Below are 19,315 nucleotides of genomic sequence, written 5' to 3'. Positions count from 1 at the left end.
AGTTTAATGGTTACTGTCTGCAAGTTTTTGGCCTTGCCACGATTACCTTTTTCTTTGTCATTTAGTCAGGTAGAGTTTTTTTTTTTTTTTTTTTTTAAGGGTTTTATGGCCTACGTCCGTTGGTGTTTCTGAGTTGCTAGCTTCTTCACCCTCAAACCTAATATACATGAGGCAAAAGGAAAACTAATGGAACTCACTGCCATGTTATTCCTTGGGTTCCAAAGTCCCAAACAGTGGGTCCCTTTTTCTGTCCACTTTTTAGAGGCTTCCATGTTTGTTTAATGTGTGTGTAAAGTTTTTAGGGAACAATAAGGACAGATACACCTAATTTTATTATCTGCGTAAGTATTTTGCTAGCACTGTTTGGTTTTTCTTGTTGATACTGTTTGCTATCCTGTATCACTTGCTTTCAGCCTAAAGAAATTCCTTTAGTCACTTAAGGTGGTCAGCTTATTGACCATTCTCATAATGTTTGTTTCTCTAGTAGTGCTTTTATTTTGCCTTACTTTGTGAAACGTAGTTTTATTGGGTGTAAGATTCTTTGTTACATTTTCTTATTTTCGTATGTTGAAGATGTAGTCCTACTTCTCTTGTCTCTGTGGTCCCTAGTGGGGAAAAAATGGTTTATTTTATTGTGGTACCATTTTCCCTGATTCTTCGCTTGCTGTGCTCATAATTCTCTTTGTTTTTTTGGACTTTAGTTTGACTTTGTGGTATCTGGGTGTGGATCTCTGTGTTAATTCTACTTAGAATTATTTGATCTGAGATGTTTTCCTTCAGGTTTTCTAAACTTTTTGTCATTATTTATTCAAATAGATGTTTTTTCTGCTGCTTTGTTTCTCCTCTTGTTCTGGTACTGCCATTGTATGTGCTTAATGGCATCCCATGTTTCTCTTGGGGCCTGTTTATTTTTCTTCATTTTTAATTTCTTTGTCAGATTGCATAATCTCTACCATTGTGTCCTTCTGTTTATGAATTTGTTGTTTATTTGTTTTCCTGGCTTAAATATACTGTTGAAGGGAATTACAGATTTCAGGTATTATATATTTTTTATTCCAGAACAAAGTGGTATGTTTTGTGTAATTTTTCTACCAGAGAGACATTGTGTTTATAATTTCTTTTTCTTTTTAAGGGTGTTTCCTTTACTACTTTAGATATATTTATTTACTACTTAAAGCATATTTGTAATTTGAAGATTTTTGTCTGGTAAGTCTGATGTCTGATCTCTCTTAAAGCGCGTTCATGCCTTTTTTTCTTTTTACTTCTTCTTGTCTTTTATGAGTCATACCTTGTATTCTCTCTCCATGTGTCATTTTTTGTTGTTGAAACATGAACATTTTAGAGAGATTTTGTACCAGTTATGACAGTTATGATTCCTCTTCCTCACTCTCTCTGGGCCTTGGTGGTGCTTGTTGCCTAATTAGCTTTCATGCCCTGGAGCAGTCGAGCTGATGAAACGTATTCCAAGTCAGAAAGAGTAAGAAAATTTATTTAGGAGATGTAAGTTACTGGAACTCAGCAGCAGTGCAGACTGTCTCTGTGGGGGTCACAAAAAGGAATTTTACATTAGGGTCTGTATAGAATTTTATAACGGCTAGAAATGTCTTCGGCTAGAAATGTCTTTGGGGCCTGTAGATGGTGTAGCCAGCGGATTTATTCATTTAGAGATAGTGACAAGAGACTCTATCAGACTAAAGAGATACATGTCAGACAACTCCTTACCTGGCTAAAGATACACACATCAGACACTTGGGCTCTGATCTCTGTGTGTGGCTGGACAGAACAAAACAAGTTTTTTTTGCATCAGATCAAAGCGAAGAACAAAGTCATTAGCATTAGTTCAAAACAAAGTCATTAACAAAGGTTTAAGAAGGAGGAGGCAGGCAGAGGAAGGAGAAAAACTGGCAGGTTCATCCTGGCATTAGTTATGTCAGGCTATCACTTAACAATTTTGTAAGGAGAAACATGGTGGAGAGTATTAGGATCACAGTGCTGTTAGCTTGTTTATGTTTAATGGCTGGAACATTTTTATGAAATCTTTATTTCCTGTAGTGTGTAGATTCTGATGTTGCATCTCAAAGGATACACAGCCTTTGTTACATGCACATTCATCTTGAGATGAATGTGGTTATAGCAGGATTGTCTTCACTGTCTCTTTTATTGATCTTTGTTAAGTTTCTAGCTTGATCTGCCTCTACTGGTTATCACACCCAGCTCCTAGTATGCACCAGTTGCTGGCTGATTGTTCTTGTTTTTAGCAGTGGCTTGGTGCATAAATTGCTTCAGAGGCTTATCCAGTTAAATCTAACTCCTTTGCTAGTATAGTATGTGAGGCTTGTTTCTGACAATGGAAGAGTTTTTCTTGGCTATATCTTTCCCTGGTTCTCTCGCATAAGCATCTAATTGGTCGACAGTTTAGCTTGTTGTTACCATGGAGCTACAGCTTCCTATTAATGACTTAATATCAGAACCCCTATTGTATCAAAAATCTCCCTTGTTTTTAATAGCATGCTAGGTTTGAACTTCCCCAAGCTCTTTGCCATATGAATTCATTCTGTTAAGGAGAACTACTGAACTCTGTTCTTCCAGCTTGCTCTTTTCCAGGGTTAAACCTCTGCATCATTGGGCTTGAATAGCAGCCCACTTCTTTTGGGCTGACACCCTGCTTTATGAATGGGGCACTGGATAGGGGCTTGCCTTTCTCTTTCTCTGTGGAACATTCCCCTGTGAGGATGGTTGTCATTGTTAGTTGCCATTTAGCTGGTCCCCAACTGTGGTGACCCCATATGTAACAGGATTGGAACCGTTGGTTTTCACTGGCTCATTTTCAGAAGAGGTTGTCAGGCTTTTCTTTCTAGTTTGTCTTAGTCTGGCAGGTCTGCTGAAATCTATTTGGCATCGTAGCAACATGCAAACCTCCACCGACAGATAAGTGGTAGCTACACTTGATGTGCCTTGGCTGGGAATGGAACCTAGGTTTTCCTCATAAAAGATGAGAATTCTACCGGTGGAACACTGTTCCACTGCTGTCATGAGGGTGATTAGGGCCCAGTATTCTTGGTCCAGGAACCTTGAGAGTGCAGTAGTTAAGTGCTTGGCTGCTAACCAAAAGGTCTACTGTTTGAGCCTACCAGCCGCTCTGTGGAAGAAAGATGTGGCAGTTTGCTTCTTCCCTAAAGACTACAGCCTTGGAAACTCTGTGGGGCAGTTCTCTTACCAAGTTGGGCTCCTGATGGAGGTATAGTTGGTTCAAGCCATTTCCCTAGATTTTATCTTAAAATTTCAATGAATATGTAGGATTTGACCATGATTTTATGTCTGAACTTCTTTAGGTCAGTAATTTGTTACCATGGGTGGTTTGCTTGGGAGGCTGTAAATTTAAATTGTTTAGTCTTAGAAATTTCACTCTTTGCTGAGATGTAGGTACTGTGGGCAATTTGTTTCAATGTTTTTTTTTTTTTTAACATCTGTATTATGAATTTTTAAATGGGACATAATTTGACTAGTAATTTTTTTTTTTCAGCATTATCTGCATATCAGAAGTACTACAATTTACAGTCTGACTACTGGAAGGTTCGTACATATTCCCCTACCAATCTTCTTGTCTTTCTCTGAGGCAGATTGTATTCAAAATAAATTGTACTGTCTTTTAATCAGTGATGAAAACATAAATTTTGGAGGGAGACGTGGAAAGGGGAAAAAAAATTTGTATGTTCAGTTTTTTGTGATGTATTTTGTTCTTGGTTTCCTTCTTATAGTTTAGTGGCAAAAGGTAATCCCAACTGTGGTACTTAAAAGCAAGCAAAACGACAAAACCTATCCCTCTTGTAAGTTTTTATCTGGGAATAAAGGAAGGTATGGATGGTGGCCATGCTAAAGCTGGGGAGTAAGGCCAAAGTTATTCCTTGTTACAGTTTCTCTGTTATTAGTTCCCTGGGGAGAGCTGGAAGACCTTTTAAATCAAGAACTGTGTCTAATGATGTTTTAGGGCAGTTTAAGGAATACATGGTTGTTAGCAGATCAGCATGTAAACTTTTACGTATTGCCCAAGTACCTAAATACATAGCTGCTTAATGATTCGCGTAATCATTCTTTGCCCCCCCCCAAAAAATTTATCTTGTGTTTGATGTAACCCATAATATAATTTTTTGATACTAACTGCTATGAGGATTAGCCATAGATGGGGCTGAGCAGAAATCGTAGTTTAGCCACAAACAACATTGCCTGTGTTTTGATCCTTAATGTAAGTGTTTTTGGTTGTTGTTTGTAAATTACTTGGCTTGGAAAGAAGTATAATAAGAAATGAAGATTAGTGAATCCATAAATGTAGATTTTGATAGCTTCATTGTTGTTGTTAGGTGCTGTCCAGCATTTTCTGACTCATAGCAGAATAGAGCTGCCCCAAAGGATTTCTGAGGAATGGCTGGTGAATTCAAACTGCCAGCCTTTGGGTTAGCAGCTGTAGCCCTTAATGACTGTGCTACCAGGGCACCTTGATAACTTTATTGACATATAATTAGCATGCTCTACACCAGTTACAGTAGAGTTGATTGGAACTCATAGCACCTAGAACTATGTTCTGACATGGTTTTCACTGGCTGAGTTTTTGGAAGTAAATTGCCAGACTTTCCTTATGAGGAACATCTGTAGATTCAAACCACAGCCTTTCGGTTAGCAGCTGGGTGGGTGACCGTCCGCACCACTCAGAGACTATATACTCTACAATATATGATACAGTATACAGTTGTTTTATACTGTTCACCTGTTCATAGTCTACATCTCATTGCTGAGCAACTGTCATCACTTCAGGAAATTTTAGAGCATTTCATCACATTGAAAACAAACCCCATGCCCATCTATCCTTTAATTCCTTACTTGCCTATATACACAGTCTTAAGCAACCATTAATCTAGTTTCTTTTTCTCCAAAAATGAAATAGTTTCAGAATATTTGCCTGTTCTGGACATTTGACATAAATGGAGTCATACGGTATATGGTCTTTTGTGACTTCCTTTTTTCACTTAACATATTTTTTCAAGGTTCATTCATTGTGTCATGTATTTTATTCCTTTTTATGTCTGAATAATACTCATTTGAATGGACCTACTGCATTTTTTTTTTTTTTTAATTTATCAGTTGATGGACACTTCACTTGTTTCCACACTTGTCATTATGAATAATGCTGATATGGACATGTATATGCACAATTTTATGTGCATATATGTTTCCATTTCTCTTGGATTTATACCTAGGAATGGACTTGCTGGGTGAAATGGTAAATTTTTGGCCAATTACTAGACTGTTTTCTGAAGTCACAGCATCATTTCACATTCCCACTTTCAGTGTGTAAGGATCTTATGTGGCCACATCGTTGTCAATACTTGTTATTGTCTGTCTTTTAATTTTTTTTTTGGCATCCTATTGAATGTGAAGTAGTATCTTATTGTTGTTTTGACTTTCAATGCCCTGATGACGGATGATGTTGAGCATCTTCTCATGTACTTGTTGGCCATTGTGTATCATTTTTGGAGATACATCTATTCAGAATAATTGACCATTTTTAAATGGTTAGTTATCTTTCTATTATTGTGTTCTAAGAGTTCTCTTATGTATTCTACATATAAGTACATTATCAGATACAGGCATGTCTTGGAAATATTTGTAGGTTCAGTTTCAGACCACTGCAATAAAGCAAATATTGTATAACATGACTGACATGAAGTTTTTGGTTTCCTGGTGTATATGAAAGTTATGTTTACACTATATTGTAGTCCATTAGGGGAACCCTGGTGGTGTAGTGGTTAAGTGCTACGGCTGCTAACCAAAAGGCCGGCAGTTTGAATGTGCCAGGCGCTCCTCGGAAACTCTATGGGGTAGTTCTACTCTGTCCTATAGGGTTGCTATGAGTCGGAATCAACTCGATGGCAGTGGGTTTGGTTAGTGGGTAGTCCATGAAGAGTATGGCTGGTGCAGTGGTTAAGAGCTACGGCTGCTAACAAAAAGATCAGCAGTTTGAATCCACTAGGCACATCTTGGAAACCTATGGACAGTTCTGCTGTGTCCTGTAGGGCAGCCATGAGTTGTAATTGATGGCATCAGTGGGTTTATGGGTAGTCCATTAAGCATGCCAGTAGCATTATGTCTAAAAAACAATGTACATACCTTAATTAAAAAATAGTTTATTGCTTAAAAAAAATTGCAAACCATCTTCTGAACCTTTAGCGAGTTACAATCTTTTTGTTGGTGACAGGTCTTGCCTTGGGATTGATGGCTGCAGATTGATCATGGTGGTGGTTGCTGAAGGTTGAGGTGGCTGTGGCAGTTTCTTAAATAAGACAATAAAGTCTGCCTCATTGGTTGACACTTCCTTTTGCGAAAGATTTTTCTGTAGCATGTTGTACTGCTTTGATAGCGTTTTACCCACAGTAGAGTTTCTTTCAGAATTAGAGTCAACCTTCTGCTCTATCAGCCAAGTTCCTGTAATAGTCTAAATCCTTTGTTGTCATTTTAAGAATGTTCACAGTGTCTTCACCAGGAGTAGATTCCATCTAAAGAAACCACTTCCTTTGCTCACCCATAAGAAGCAACTTCTCATCTGTTACAGTTTTATTATGAGAATGTGGCAATTTCATGCATATCTGCAGGCTTCACTTCTAATTTCAGTTCTTTTGCTGTTCCTACCACATCTGTATTACTTCCTCCACTGAAGTCTGGAATCCTCAAAGTCATCCATGAAGGTTGGAATCAATTTCTTCCAAACCCCTGTTAATGTTGTTATTTTTACTTCTGTGAATCACAGATGTTCTTAATGGCATCTAGAATGGTGAATCCTTTCCAGAGGTTTTCAATTTCCTTTGCCCAGGTCCATCAGAGGAATCTCCATCTACGGAAGCTGTAATCTTACAAAATATTTCTTAAATAATAAGACATGAAAGTCAAAATTACTCATTGGTCTGTGAGCACAGAATGGATGTTATGTTAGCGAGCATGGTAACAACATTAATCTCCTTGTACATCTTCATCAGAGCTTTTGGGTGACCAGGTACACTGTCAATGAGCAGTAATATTTTGAAAGAAATCCTTTTTTCTGAGCAGGAGTTCTTAATGATGTTTCAACAGATGGATGCAGTGCTGGAAGTGCTCACTTTCATATGCCATGAAATTTGGAAGACAGTTACCTGGCCAACTGACTGAAAGAGATTTGTATTTTGCCATTACAAAGAACGGTGATCCAACAGAATGCGGAAATTACCGAACAATGTCATTATTATCACACACAGTTAAAATTTTGCTGAAGATCGTTCAAAAGTGATTTCAGGAGTACATCAGCAGGGAGCTGCCAGAAATTCAAGCTGGATTCAGAAGAGGATGTGGAGTGAGGGCTTTATCATTGTTGATGTTAGATGGATCTTAGCTGAAAGCAGAGAGCATACCAGAAAGATGTTTACCTGTGTTTTCAATGGCTATGCAAAGCTGTTCAACTGTGTGGAGCATAATAAGTTATTGTGAAGAATGGGAATCCCAGAAAACTTAATTGTGCTCATGAGGAAGCTTTACATAGATCAAGAGGCAGTTGTTCACACAGGACAAGGGGATACTGATTGGTTTAAAATCAGGAAAGGTGTGTGTCAGGGTTGTATCCTTTCGTCATACTTACTCAGTCTGTATGCTGAGCAAATACTCTGAAAAGCTGGGCTGTATGAAGAACGGAACATCAGGATTGGAGGAAGACTCATGAACAGTCTTCGATATGTAGATGGCACAACTTTGGTTGCTGAAAGTGAGGAGGACTTGAAGCTTTTGCTGATGAAGATCAGAGACCACAGCCTTCAGTATGGATTGCACCTTAACATAAAGAAAACAAAAATCCTCACAACTGGGCCAGTAAACACCATGATAAATGTAGAAAAGATTGAAGTTGTCAAAGATTTCATTTTGTTTGGATCCATAGTCAACAGCTGTGGAAGCAGCAGTGAAGAAATCAAAAGACATATTTTATATACGTGTGTGTGTGTGTGTGTATATATATAGAGAGAGAGAGAGAGAGAGAGAACAGATTTGCTGTGAACGACCCCTTTGAATTAGTGTTAAAAAGCAAAAATGTCACTTTGGGGACTAAGGTACACCCAACTCAAGCCAGTGTGTTTTCACTCGCCTCATATGCATGTGAAAGCTGGACAATGAGTAAGGAAGACTGAAGAACAATTGATGCCTTTGAAGTATGATTTTGGCAGAGAATATTGTACATACTGTGAACTGCCAGAAGAGTGATCAAATCTGCCTTGGAAGACATACAGCTGGAATGCTCCTTGGAAGCAAGGATGGCAAGACTTCATCTCATATACTTAGGGCATTTTATCAGGAGGGATCTCAGCCCCTGGAGAAGGACATCATGCTTGGTAAAGCAGATGGTCAGCAAGAAAGAGGAAGACCCTTAACCAGTTGGACTGACAAAATGGCTTCAGTATTGAGCTCAAACATAACAACGATGGTGAGGTTGGCTCAGGTCCAGGTAGTGTTTCTTTTTGTTGTACATAGCGTCACTATGAGTTGGAACTGACTTGGTGGCATCTAACAGCTATGGGCTTAAAATATTCAGTGAACCATGTTGTAAACAGCTATGCAGTTGCCCAGGCTTTTCTGTTCCATTTATAGAGCACAGCAGAATAGATTTAGCATAATTCTTGAGGGCCCTACTATTTTCAGAATGGTGAATGAGCATTGCCTTAAATTTAAAAAAGCTACCGGTTGTATTAGCCACTAACAAGAGAGTCATGCTGTGTTTGTAAGCAAGGCATTGACTTGTGAAAGTTCTAGATAGAGCCTTCTTCTATTATAAGGCTGTTTACATTGAAAATCTTTTTTAGTGGAGCCACCTTCATTATTTATCTTAGCTAGATCTTTTGGGTAACTTGCTGCTGCTGTCTCTACATAAGCACTTGCTGCCTCATCTTATGCTTTTATGTTGTGTAGACGGCTTCTTTCTTTAAACCTCATGAACCAACGTCTGCCACCTTCAAATTTTTCTTCTTTAGCTTCCTCACCTCTCTCAGCCTTCATAGACTTGAATAGAGTGAAGGCCTTACTCTGGATTAGGCTTTGACTTAAGGGAATTCTATGGCTCCTTTGTTCTTCTCTCCGGAGAACTAAAACTTTATCTATGTTAGCAATATGACCGTTTTGCTTTATCATTCACATGTTCCCTGGAGTTTGCTTTCTTATCATTCCTGTGTTCATTGGAATACTACTTTTAATTTCCTTGGAGAGCTTTTCCTTTGCATTCACAACTTGGGTTACTGGCATAAGAGGTCTAGCTTTCAGTTTTTCTCAACTTTTGACCTGGCTTCCTCACTAAATTTAATCATTTTTAGCTTTTGATTTAAGGTGAGAGACGTGAGGCTCTTCTTTTACTTGAATACTTAGAGGCCATTATAGGGTTATTAATTGTCCTAGTTTCAGTGTTGTCTTGTCTCAGGGAATAGGGAGGCCCTAGGAGAGAGAGAGAGATGAGCGAACAGCTGGTTGGTGGAACAGGAGAGCATACACAATTATCAATTAAGTTTGGTCTCTTACATGGGTGCCCTGAAACAATTACAATAGTAACATCAGCGATCGCTTATCATATATCACCATAACAGATTCAATTGTTATGAAAACATTTGAAATATTGTGAGAATTACCAACATGTGACATAGATTACAAAGTGAGTACATACTGTTGAAAAATAGAGCTGACACACTTGCTCCACACAGGGTTGCCACAAACCTTCAGTTGGTAAAAAATGCAGTATCTGTGAAGCACAGTAAATAGAAGTGCAATACAATGAGGTATGGTTGTGTTTGATTTGATTTCCTATGGTATATCAGATATAATATGTAAAAATGTTAGGAAACGTATCTTTTATGTTTATCTTTAACTTTCCTAATAGTGGAGTCCTGGTGGCAAAGTTATGAAGAGCTCAGGCTTCTAACCGAAAGGACAGCTGTTTGTTGAGTCCACTAGGTACTCCTTGGAAACCATCTGGGGCAGTTTTACTCTGTCTCATAGGATATCCACGAGCAGGAATTGACTTGATGGCTCATCATCTGTTGTTTCTTTTGTTGCTTATGTTTTTGTTGTTATATGTAAGAATCCATTGCCAACCCTAAGGGCACAGGTTTTTGATCTGTTTTAAGTTACTTTTTATAAATGGTCCAACTTCATTCTTTTGCATGTTACTGTCAGGTGACTCCAGTACCATTTGTTGAAGAGAATATTATTTCCCCATTGAATGGTCTTGACAACCTTGGCAAAATTGGTTGACCATAAATGTATGGTTTTATTTCCGGACTTCCAGTTTGTATGGTTTTATTTCTGGCTTTTAGTTGTGTTGCGTTGATCTATATGCCTATCTTTGATAACATGTCCAAAATATGTGAGGCATAGCCTCGTCATCTCTGCTTCTAAAGGAGCGTTCTGGTTGTACTTCTTCCAGGACAGATTTTTTCATTCTTTTGGCAGTCCATGGTATATTCAATATTCTTTGCCAGCACCACAATTCAACGACATCAGTACTTCTTCCAGCCTTCACATGCCTCTAAGGCAACTGAAAACACCTTGGGTTAGGCACGCCTTAGTCCTCAAGGTGACTCTTTGCTTTTCAACACTTTAAAGAGGTCTTTTGCAGCAGATTTGCCCAGTGTATGTCATTTGGTTTCTAGACTGCTGCTTCCATGGCTGTTGATTATAAATCCGAGTAAATTGAAATCCTTGACAACTTGTCTTTTCTATGTTTATCATGATGTTGCATATTGGTCCAGTTGTGAGGATTTTTGTTTTCTTCATGTTGAGATGAAATCCATACTGAAGGTTGTGGTCGTTGATCTTCCTCAGTAAATGCTTCAAGTCCTCTTCACTTTCACCAGGCAAGGTTATGTCCTCTGTGTAAGAATGCAAGTTCTTAATAAGTCTTCCTCTAATTCTGATGCTGTGTTTTTCTTCATATTGTCCAGCTTCTCGGATTATTTGCTCAGCATACAGATTGACTAGGTATGGTGGAAGGATACAGCCCTGAGGCAAACCTTTTCTAACGTTAAACCCCTTGTTTGGTTCAAATGACTGCCTCTTGGTCTATATACACGTTCCTCATGAGCACAACTAGGTATTCTGAAATTCCCAATATTCATAGTGTTGTCCATAATTTGCTATGAGCCATACACTGGAATGCCTTTGCATAGTCAAAACACAGGTAAACATCCTTCTCTGGTATTCTCTGCTTTCAGCCAGGATCTGTCTGACTTCAGCTGTGATGTCCCCGATTCCACATCCTCTTCTGCACCATGCTTGAAAATCTGGCAGTTCCTTGTTGATATACTGCTGCAGCCCCTTTTGAATGTTCTTCAGTAAAATTTTACTTGCATGTGATATTTATTTAATGATATTGTAAGATAATTTCTGCATTCTTTTGGATCACCTTTCTTGGGAATAGGCATAAATAATCTTCTTCCACTTGGTTGGCCAAGAAGCTCTCTTCCAAATTTCTTAGCATAGATAAGTGGGCACTTCCTGAGCTGTATCAGTTTGTTGAGGTATCTCAACTGGTGAATACTGGAGCTGTATTTTTCACTAGCGTACTCAGTGCAGCTTAGACCGCTTCCTCCACTTCCATTGGTTCTTGATGATATGCTACCTCTTGAAATGGTTGAATGTCGACCAATTTCTTTTTGGTTCAGTGACTCCGTGTGTTCCTTCCATCTTCCTTTCATGCTTATTGTGTTTAATATTCAGTATTGTTTAATCCTTCAGTATTGCAACTGGAAGCTTGAATTTTCAGTTCTTTAAGCTTGAGGAATGCCAAGTGTGTTCTTCCCTTTTGGTTTTCTATCTCTAGGTGTTTGGAGATTTCCTTATAATACTTTGTCTTTTTGGGCTGCCCTTTGAGATCTTCTGCTCAGCAGTTTCACTTCATCATTCCTCTTTTACTTTAGCTACTCTACCTATGTTCAAGAGCTAGTTTCAGAGTTCTGTCTTTTCTTTCCTGCCTTTTTTAATAACTTCCAGCTTCTCAGCATCTCACAAATCACCACAGTACTATAAACTAACAGATGAGTGGTAGCACAAAGAATTAGTGACATTTAAAAACCTAAAATTGAAATGACTAGGAGGAAGTTTGTTTTTAGTACAAAAATATATTGGAGGGTAACACTCTGCATTTCTTGACTTCTTTCTACAAGATTGAACTTAAAATTGAATCCAGTTCATGAAGCAGAGCTAGAGAAAGAGGACAGAGTGGGGAGAGCATAATCTTAAGTTTTTTTATCACTGAATATTTATTTTACATTTGCTCCAAAGGATTCTGTTGGTGAATATTTTAGAGTGGGTTTGATTAAAAAGTATGTCTCCAGTGTGCTTGGGTTCTTTGTTAACTAATGACTTTATTGTTTTTTTTGAAGTGTATTGTAATAGATAATAGAATTTTTAGAACTTAAAACATCTTGTGTAGTAAATATATTAATAGCATATTTAATACTTTTACTAAAAGTTTTGTGTTTTTTCTTTTTTTTTATCATAGAATGCTGCCTTTTTATATGGCCTTGGGTTGGTCTACTTCTACTACAATGCATTTCAGTGGTAAGTTGACATAAAACTACCAACACCAGGTGTTTTCAGTAAAGGATTTAGTTTCTTTGTGAGTGTGTGAGTGTAATAAGCACATAAAATATTTCAATGGCAGTAAACATTTTGCAGTAGTAGCATGTTTTTCTTCCTGTCTTTTAATCAGATTTGATCCCCATGCCCCATTCCCACTCAAAATATCAGCCAACATCTTCTGATGTCCAGTAACAAGTAATCAAGTGATAAATACTCAGTTTCTTCTAATGGAAGTAATGATACCTCTTTCAGCCTTGATGATTAACTGTGATAGTAATATCAGATTTTGTAAACTAAATTTTAGGAAACATTTTTTAGGCCTGTGCCTGGTGGTGCTAGTAATTAACACAACTTCTGACTGAAAAATTGTAAGTTCAAGTCCACTCAAAGGCTCCTAGCGATTTCCTCCTGAAAAATCAGCCATGAAAATTCTACAGACTACAGTCCTACTCTGATAGAAATGTGGTTGCCCTGAGTCAGAAATGACTAAATGAAAACCATTTTTACTTTTTTCCTTCCTTTGGTTTTTATTTTATTTTTTTCCATTTGAGTACTATGAGAGTTCAGAGGAAGGTGAGCAAATACATAGCCAGACTTTTAAATCATGTCATGCAGTACACCGTGAATATTAGACACAGAGTTTTAAAATGTGTATTAAAAACTATTTAATATAGTTTCCCTATAGGAGAATATTTAACTTTAACTTGGATAGCTTTTCCTACATTTTTTTTCCTTCATTGTCTTCTTTTGGTTCCATTAATTATTGCTTATGTCTGCAAGCACCGCATTGCTTGTTGGGTAAACTGTGGATGATAGATGCTCATCTTTTTTTTCTCATTAATTATACATTGCTTTAGAGAGATCTTAAACTTAAGCCACCTACCTTCTTGTGTAGTGAATCATATTTAAAACCAAGAGCCAATTTAGGTATATTTTAAGGTGTTATAAACTTCTTTAAGATGGAATTCACTGTTCTGAACTTTCGGAACTGGAAGAGGCCTTGGAGATCTATTACTTCAGTGTCTTAATTTTGTTGTTGGGAAAAGTGAGATGTGTTAATTTTACCCAGTGTTCTATAATCATTCATTTAGTGGAAGAGGCAGACCTGGTATTCTTATTCCTGTATGTGATAATTATACTTTGTCTTGTCAGCATACTGAAAGATGGCTATTTTTAAGTCGTTATTTATAGTTGTCCTGAGAATATGGATACAAACAATTTAGCCATCTAGAAAAGACCTGGCCATCTGCTCCTGTGAAGATTGTTTGTTGTTGTTAGGGAGGGCTGTGGAGTTGTTCCTACTTATAAAGTCCTTATGTGTTACTGAAGGAAAAACCTGATCTTACTGTTACCCAATTAGGGTTCATGCCCTGGAGCAGTTGAGCCAATGAAACATACTCCGTCAGAAAGAGTGAGAAAGTTTATTAAGGAGATGTATACATTACCGGGGACCTGGTAGCAACACAGGCTGTCTCTATGGAGTCCCAAAGAGCAGTTTTACATTAGAGCTTATTAGAATCTTACAAGGGTTACGGATGTCTTTGTAGTCCCCTGCCAGGCATTTATTTATTAGGCTAAAGGTATACATATCTGATACCTGGGATCCAACTGTCCTGTGGAGGTTGTATGCCACAGGTAGTCCAGACAGAACAAAATGTTACCTGCATCAGTTTTAAAACAAAGAACAAAGTCATTAACATTTGGTGAAAACAAAGTCGTTAACAGAGGTATGTGAAGGAGGCAGGCAAAGGAAGAGCAACTTACAGATTTATCATGGCCTTAGTTATGTTAAGCTCTCAGTTGCCCATTTAGAAATAAGAAAAACATGCTGGGGAGTATTTGGGGTCACATTACGCTATTCTCAGAATTGCTTGTTGTGAGCCATTGTTGCAGCCATTGTGTCAGCCCACCTTCTTGAGGGTCTTCCTCTTGTACACTGCCCCTCTACTTTACCAAGCATGATGGTCCTTCTCCAGGGACTGGCCCCTCCTGGTAACATGTCCAGAGTACCATACTTGCTGCTGAGAAGCATTCTGGCTGTACTTCCTCTGAGACAGATTTGTGTGTTCTGGCATTCCATGGTGTCTTCATTCTTCTTCTCCAACACCATAATCATAGTCCCACATGACAGAGTGGAACTGCCCCATAGGGTTTAAATCAGGGAATTCATTTACATAGGAGCAAATCCTCAGGCAGTTTCTTCCACGGAGCAGCTGCTATGTTTGAACCACTGACCTTTCAGTTAGTAGCCGAGCACTTAACCATTGTACTACCATGTCTCCTTAAAGGCAGTGATACCTGTTGTTGTTGCATTGGTTCTGACTCATAATGAACCCTACAGGACAGAGTAAAACTGCCACATAGTTTGCAAGGCTGTTGTCTTTACAGAAGCAGACTGCCATCTTTCTCCTGCAGAGCAGCTTGTGGGTTTGAAACTCAAGACATTTTGGTTAGCAGCTGTGTGCTTAACCACTGAACCACCAGGTCTCCTTAAAGGCAGTGATAGTCATGCACAAAATATGCATTTTTTTCCTTTGGTAAGATAAGCTTTAAATATTTGAAAACTATAAACCTGTCTGCATGTGTCACAAAAACTTTATCATATTTTATGGCTATTTCTAATGTTCTGATATGATGTCAGTCAGTATTTGGCAGTCAGTAAATTGCTGACACCACTTTCTGTGCTTACCTCACACACTTGGATTTGATTTATTGCAGTAGAATTACTTACTGAATAGAACGTGGTCTGTGCTATTATCTGGAGTTATCCAAACTGTTGACACTAAGGCACAGTCCTCCTACTGCCAAGTCTGCCCTAGACTTTCGACCCCACCTGCATGGAGTTAGGGTCCAACTACAAAGGTAGAGGAAAGACCCCACAAAAGACCTCTCTTCTGATAATAACTTCAAGTGGGAGATTTCTTAAAACCACCCTAGGTTTGATAACCAGGTAGAAAGGCATATACAACTCACTGAAACTGTTACACTCATTATTATAAAGGATACAGAAAATCAAACAGGGAGATGCATAGGGAAGAGTCTGGGAGGGTAGCAGGTGGGAATTTTGTTTTCCTTAGGGCCCATTACTATCCTGGTAAAAATATGTATGGAGTATTCAATCAGCTCTGAGTCTAGAGTTTTTATTGAGGCTTAACTACATAGGCATGATTTATTGTCCACATGGTTGATCCCAGTTTTTCAGTCTCCTGGTAGCTCCTGTCCGAAAGCTCCAACCCTAAATCATGTGATTGGTTTTTCTGGCATGTGGCTAGTCTCATCATGAGACAAGTTAGTAGAATAAACTATCAAGCATCAAGTGTGGTCTAAGGGAGGGCTGCGATGAATAACAAAGGCGTCTTACACTTAGGAAGTTCGGAGTTTAGCGCCCAGGTTACCTCCCAGGGGCTGAGGACATGTGCCCTACCTCTCAATACCCATAAAACAAACCCATTGCCCCGGAGTGGATTATGACTCATAGCAACCTTACGCAACAGAGTAGAACTGCCCCATAGGGTTTCCAGGGAGTGGCTGGTGGATTCGAACTGTCGACCTTTTTTGTTTAGCAACCGGTTTCTTTCTTAACCACTGTGCCACCAGGTGTCCAGACCTCTCTAGGAAGCCTGAATTTCTTCCCAGGTACCTGTTCACATTCACATTCTCACTCTGTATCTTTCCCCTCCTCAATTCTACACCATTTCTTCCCCTATCAGTCAACACTTATTGAACTTGAGCCTTTTACTATGTTATTTAATTAAAAAGAGAAGAAGAATATAGACCTCAAGGAATAGAGTAGCAGGTAACAATAAATGAGTCCTAGCTCTGGGGATAGTTTTGAATAGGTTTCAGTGACAGATCTTAAATGTAAAATGGGGATTTATTATCAGATGGTTGTATGTACATATGTAATCTAGAGTAGATCAAAGGGATTGTGATAGGAAATTCATCAGTGACTTTATTTCTGTAATTTTGTAGACATTTGTATTTTTTTTCCTTTAACTTGAGGTAAAATTCACATTTTTAAAAAAAGTCCAGTACTTAACTGTTAGTGCTGTGCAGGTACTCAAAATTTTCAAAGACTAATTCATATAATTTATGTGCTGCATCTTTCTTGTGTTGACTGGCTGGTGGTTTCCAACTGCTGGCCTTTAGGTTAGTAGCTGAATGCTTAACCATGTGCCATAAGGGCTCCTTGGCTAATGGGCATCCACATGAAAATAATAAATATTGAACCCATCTCATACTATATATGTTAAGTTCCAAGCCATAACGTGAAAGGCAAAAATATAAAACTTTTAAAAAGCTAACTTACTCAGAACCACCTAGAAACAGTCATTTACCCTTTCATCCTTTTAAAACCTTTACAACCACTCCTTTCTCTGAGATGTTTCAGAAAATTTTAAATTGGTTGTTTATAATGAAAATTTTTGTCGATGTTGAAATATTGTTGAAATAATGGAAACAAAAAGTTCAACTGATCTTTCTTTTCCTTTTCTAGTCTCTTACTATTCATAACATTTTTATAAGACTGGCATTTCCATTAGAATGTGGTAACCAGAATGTTATGTGATACTGTCAAACAAAATACATGTGTTAAAATCATATGATTTCTTACATCTGTTTTATTTCAGGGCAATTAAAGCATTCCAGGAGGTGCTTTACGTTGATCCAGGTTTTTGCAGAGCTAAAGAAATTCATTTACGTCTTGGGCTTATGTTCAAAGTGAATACAGACTATGAATCTAGTTTAAAGGTAGGTGATTGGGCTTTTCCTGGATGTATTTTATTTGTGTGGGTGCGTGTGTTTGTTGTTTATTAAATGTTAGAATGTTAAAGAGCATTGAATTTCTATTGGCACTTAAAAAGTTTTTTGAATATTTAAGATATGAACTAAAAAATAAGGTTGATGTTCAGGGTAAAAGTGTTAGGAGCTAAGACTTGCAAGATAACGTTCATTAATGGTTTTTTTTTTTTTTTAATTGTTAATTTTTCAGCTGAGGTTTATGATCAAGAGAGCATGAAAGTTTTGATTTTATTTAAGCTTTCAAGTCACTTCCCTGTAAGTTACTGACCACCACAGAGATGAGAAAGAGTTGGTTAGTGATACTGCACCTGTTATTCATTGACCTTCCTTATGTACTGATCTTGTTACCCGATTAGGGTCCTGGCCTTGGAGCAGTTGAACCAATGAAACATACTTGAAGTCAGAAAGAGTGAGAAAGCTTATTAAGGAGGTTGCGTACATCACTGGGGACCCAGCAGCAACATGGCTGTCTCTATGGAGTCCCAAAGAGCAGTTTTACTTTAGGGCTTATACAGACTCTTACAAGGGTTGCAAGTGTCTTCGTAGTCCCACAGATGGTCTGGCCTGAGGAGCTATTCATTACAAGTTAGTGACAAAAGACTGTATCAGACCAAACATATAGTATCAGATACCTGGGCTCTGATTTTCCTGTGGGGGTTCTTAAGGCAGAGGTGGTCCGACAGAACATAACAAATTTATTTGCATCAGATTAAAACAAAGAACAAGGCCATTAACATAGGTCAAAACAAAGTCATGAACAAAGGTATGTGAGGGAGGAGGCAAACAGACGAAGGAGAAAAACATATAGGTTCATTATGGCTTTAGTTATGTCAAGTTCTTAGTCGCCCATTTTGGAAAAAAAGAAAATATGCTGGGGAGTATCAGGGTCACAATCTCTTTAGGAATCTCTGTACTTGTACTACCAGGAAACTTCTCGAAATAAAATTATATAAAAGAATGTCCCTGTAAGGCAGTTACGTAGGCAGCTGGTGAGTAGAAAACATCCTTAGGAAAGAACACATTCTTTGTTTAGTACCTTAATTCAAAATCAACTTGACAGCACTATCACAACAACAGTCTTAATTCTAGTGGAATTTGATATTTCTCAAAAAATGTTTTCTTTTTGAGAAAGAGTTTCTTGGTGTGTCTGTACCATCATTTATATTTTCCTGGACTTTTTAAATAGAGATAGGCCTTGCCTGCATGACAAAAACATTGCTTTTTGGAAGAAATTGAGGTTCTGGGAACCCTGGTGGAGCAGTGGGACAACACTAGAAGCCCTAATATGTGGTATAAAGAGTATACAGAACATTACTAACAATGCACAAACACCAGAAGAGAAACAAAATAACTGGAAGCTCCTAAAAATCAAACACCTGTGCTGCTCACCCAAAGACTTCAGCAAAAGAGCAAGAAGATTACCCACAGACTGGGAAATAGTTTTTAGCTATGACATTTCCAGTCAGTGCCTGTTCTCCAAAATCTACATGATACTGCAAAAACTCAACTACAAAAAGACAAATAACGCAACTAAAAAATGGGCAAAGGGTTTGAAGAGGCACTTCACTAAAGAAGACGTTCAGGTAGTTAACAGATGCATGAAGAAATGCTCACGATCATTAGCCATTAGGGAAATGCAGATCAAAACTGCAGTGAGATACCATGTCACCCAACAAGGCTGGCTTTAATCTAAAAAACACAAAAGAATAAATGTTGGAGAGGTTGTGGAAAGACTGGACCACTTCATACACTGCTGGTGGGAATGTAAAGTGGTACAGCCACTTGGGAAAATGATTCGTGAGTTCCTTAAAAACAGAAGTACAGTACAATCCAGCAGTCCTACTCTAGGAACAGATCCTAGCGAAATAAGAGTCATCACACAAAC

The 19,315-nt window shown here is 38.2% G+C and overlaps 1 protein-coding gene across 10 annotated transcripts in view; it reads left to right on the top strand.

Annotated features, from left to right (window-relative positions):
• LOC126069873 (lysine-specific demethylase 6A-like) overlaps nt 1-19,315 on the top strand; it is a 214,718-nt gene that overhangs the window by 55,426 nt on the left and 139,977 nt on the right. For 9 of the 10 annotated variants that reach the window (XR_007516091.1, XM_049873512.1, XM_049873510.1 and 6 more), the window contains exons 4-6: nt 3,524-3,573; nt 12,551-12,609; nt 17,259-17,379. Coding sequence is in view for 9 of the 10 variants with exons in the window: in XM_049873512.1 (XP_049729469.1) it covers nt 3,524-3,573; nt 12,551-12,609; nt 17,259-17,379 (230 nt within the window). In the remaining variant the exon portion in view is untranslated. The remainder of the gene's footprint in view (nt 1-3,523; nt 3,574-12,550; nt 12,610-17,258; nt 17,380-19,315) is intronic. The other variant, XM_049873520.1, reaches the window with a different exon arrangement.

The sequence above is a fragment of the Elephas maximus genome, chromosome Y (genome assembly GCF_024166365.1).
Source record: "Elephas maximus indicus isolate mEleMax1 chromosome Y, mEleMax1 primary haplotype, whole genome shotgun sequence".
Classification (NCBI taxonomy): Eukaryota; Metazoa; Chordata; class Mammalia; order Proboscidea; family Elephantidae; genus Elephas; species Elephas maximus.
This window is presented reverse-complemented; position numbering and strand designations above follow the sequence as displayed.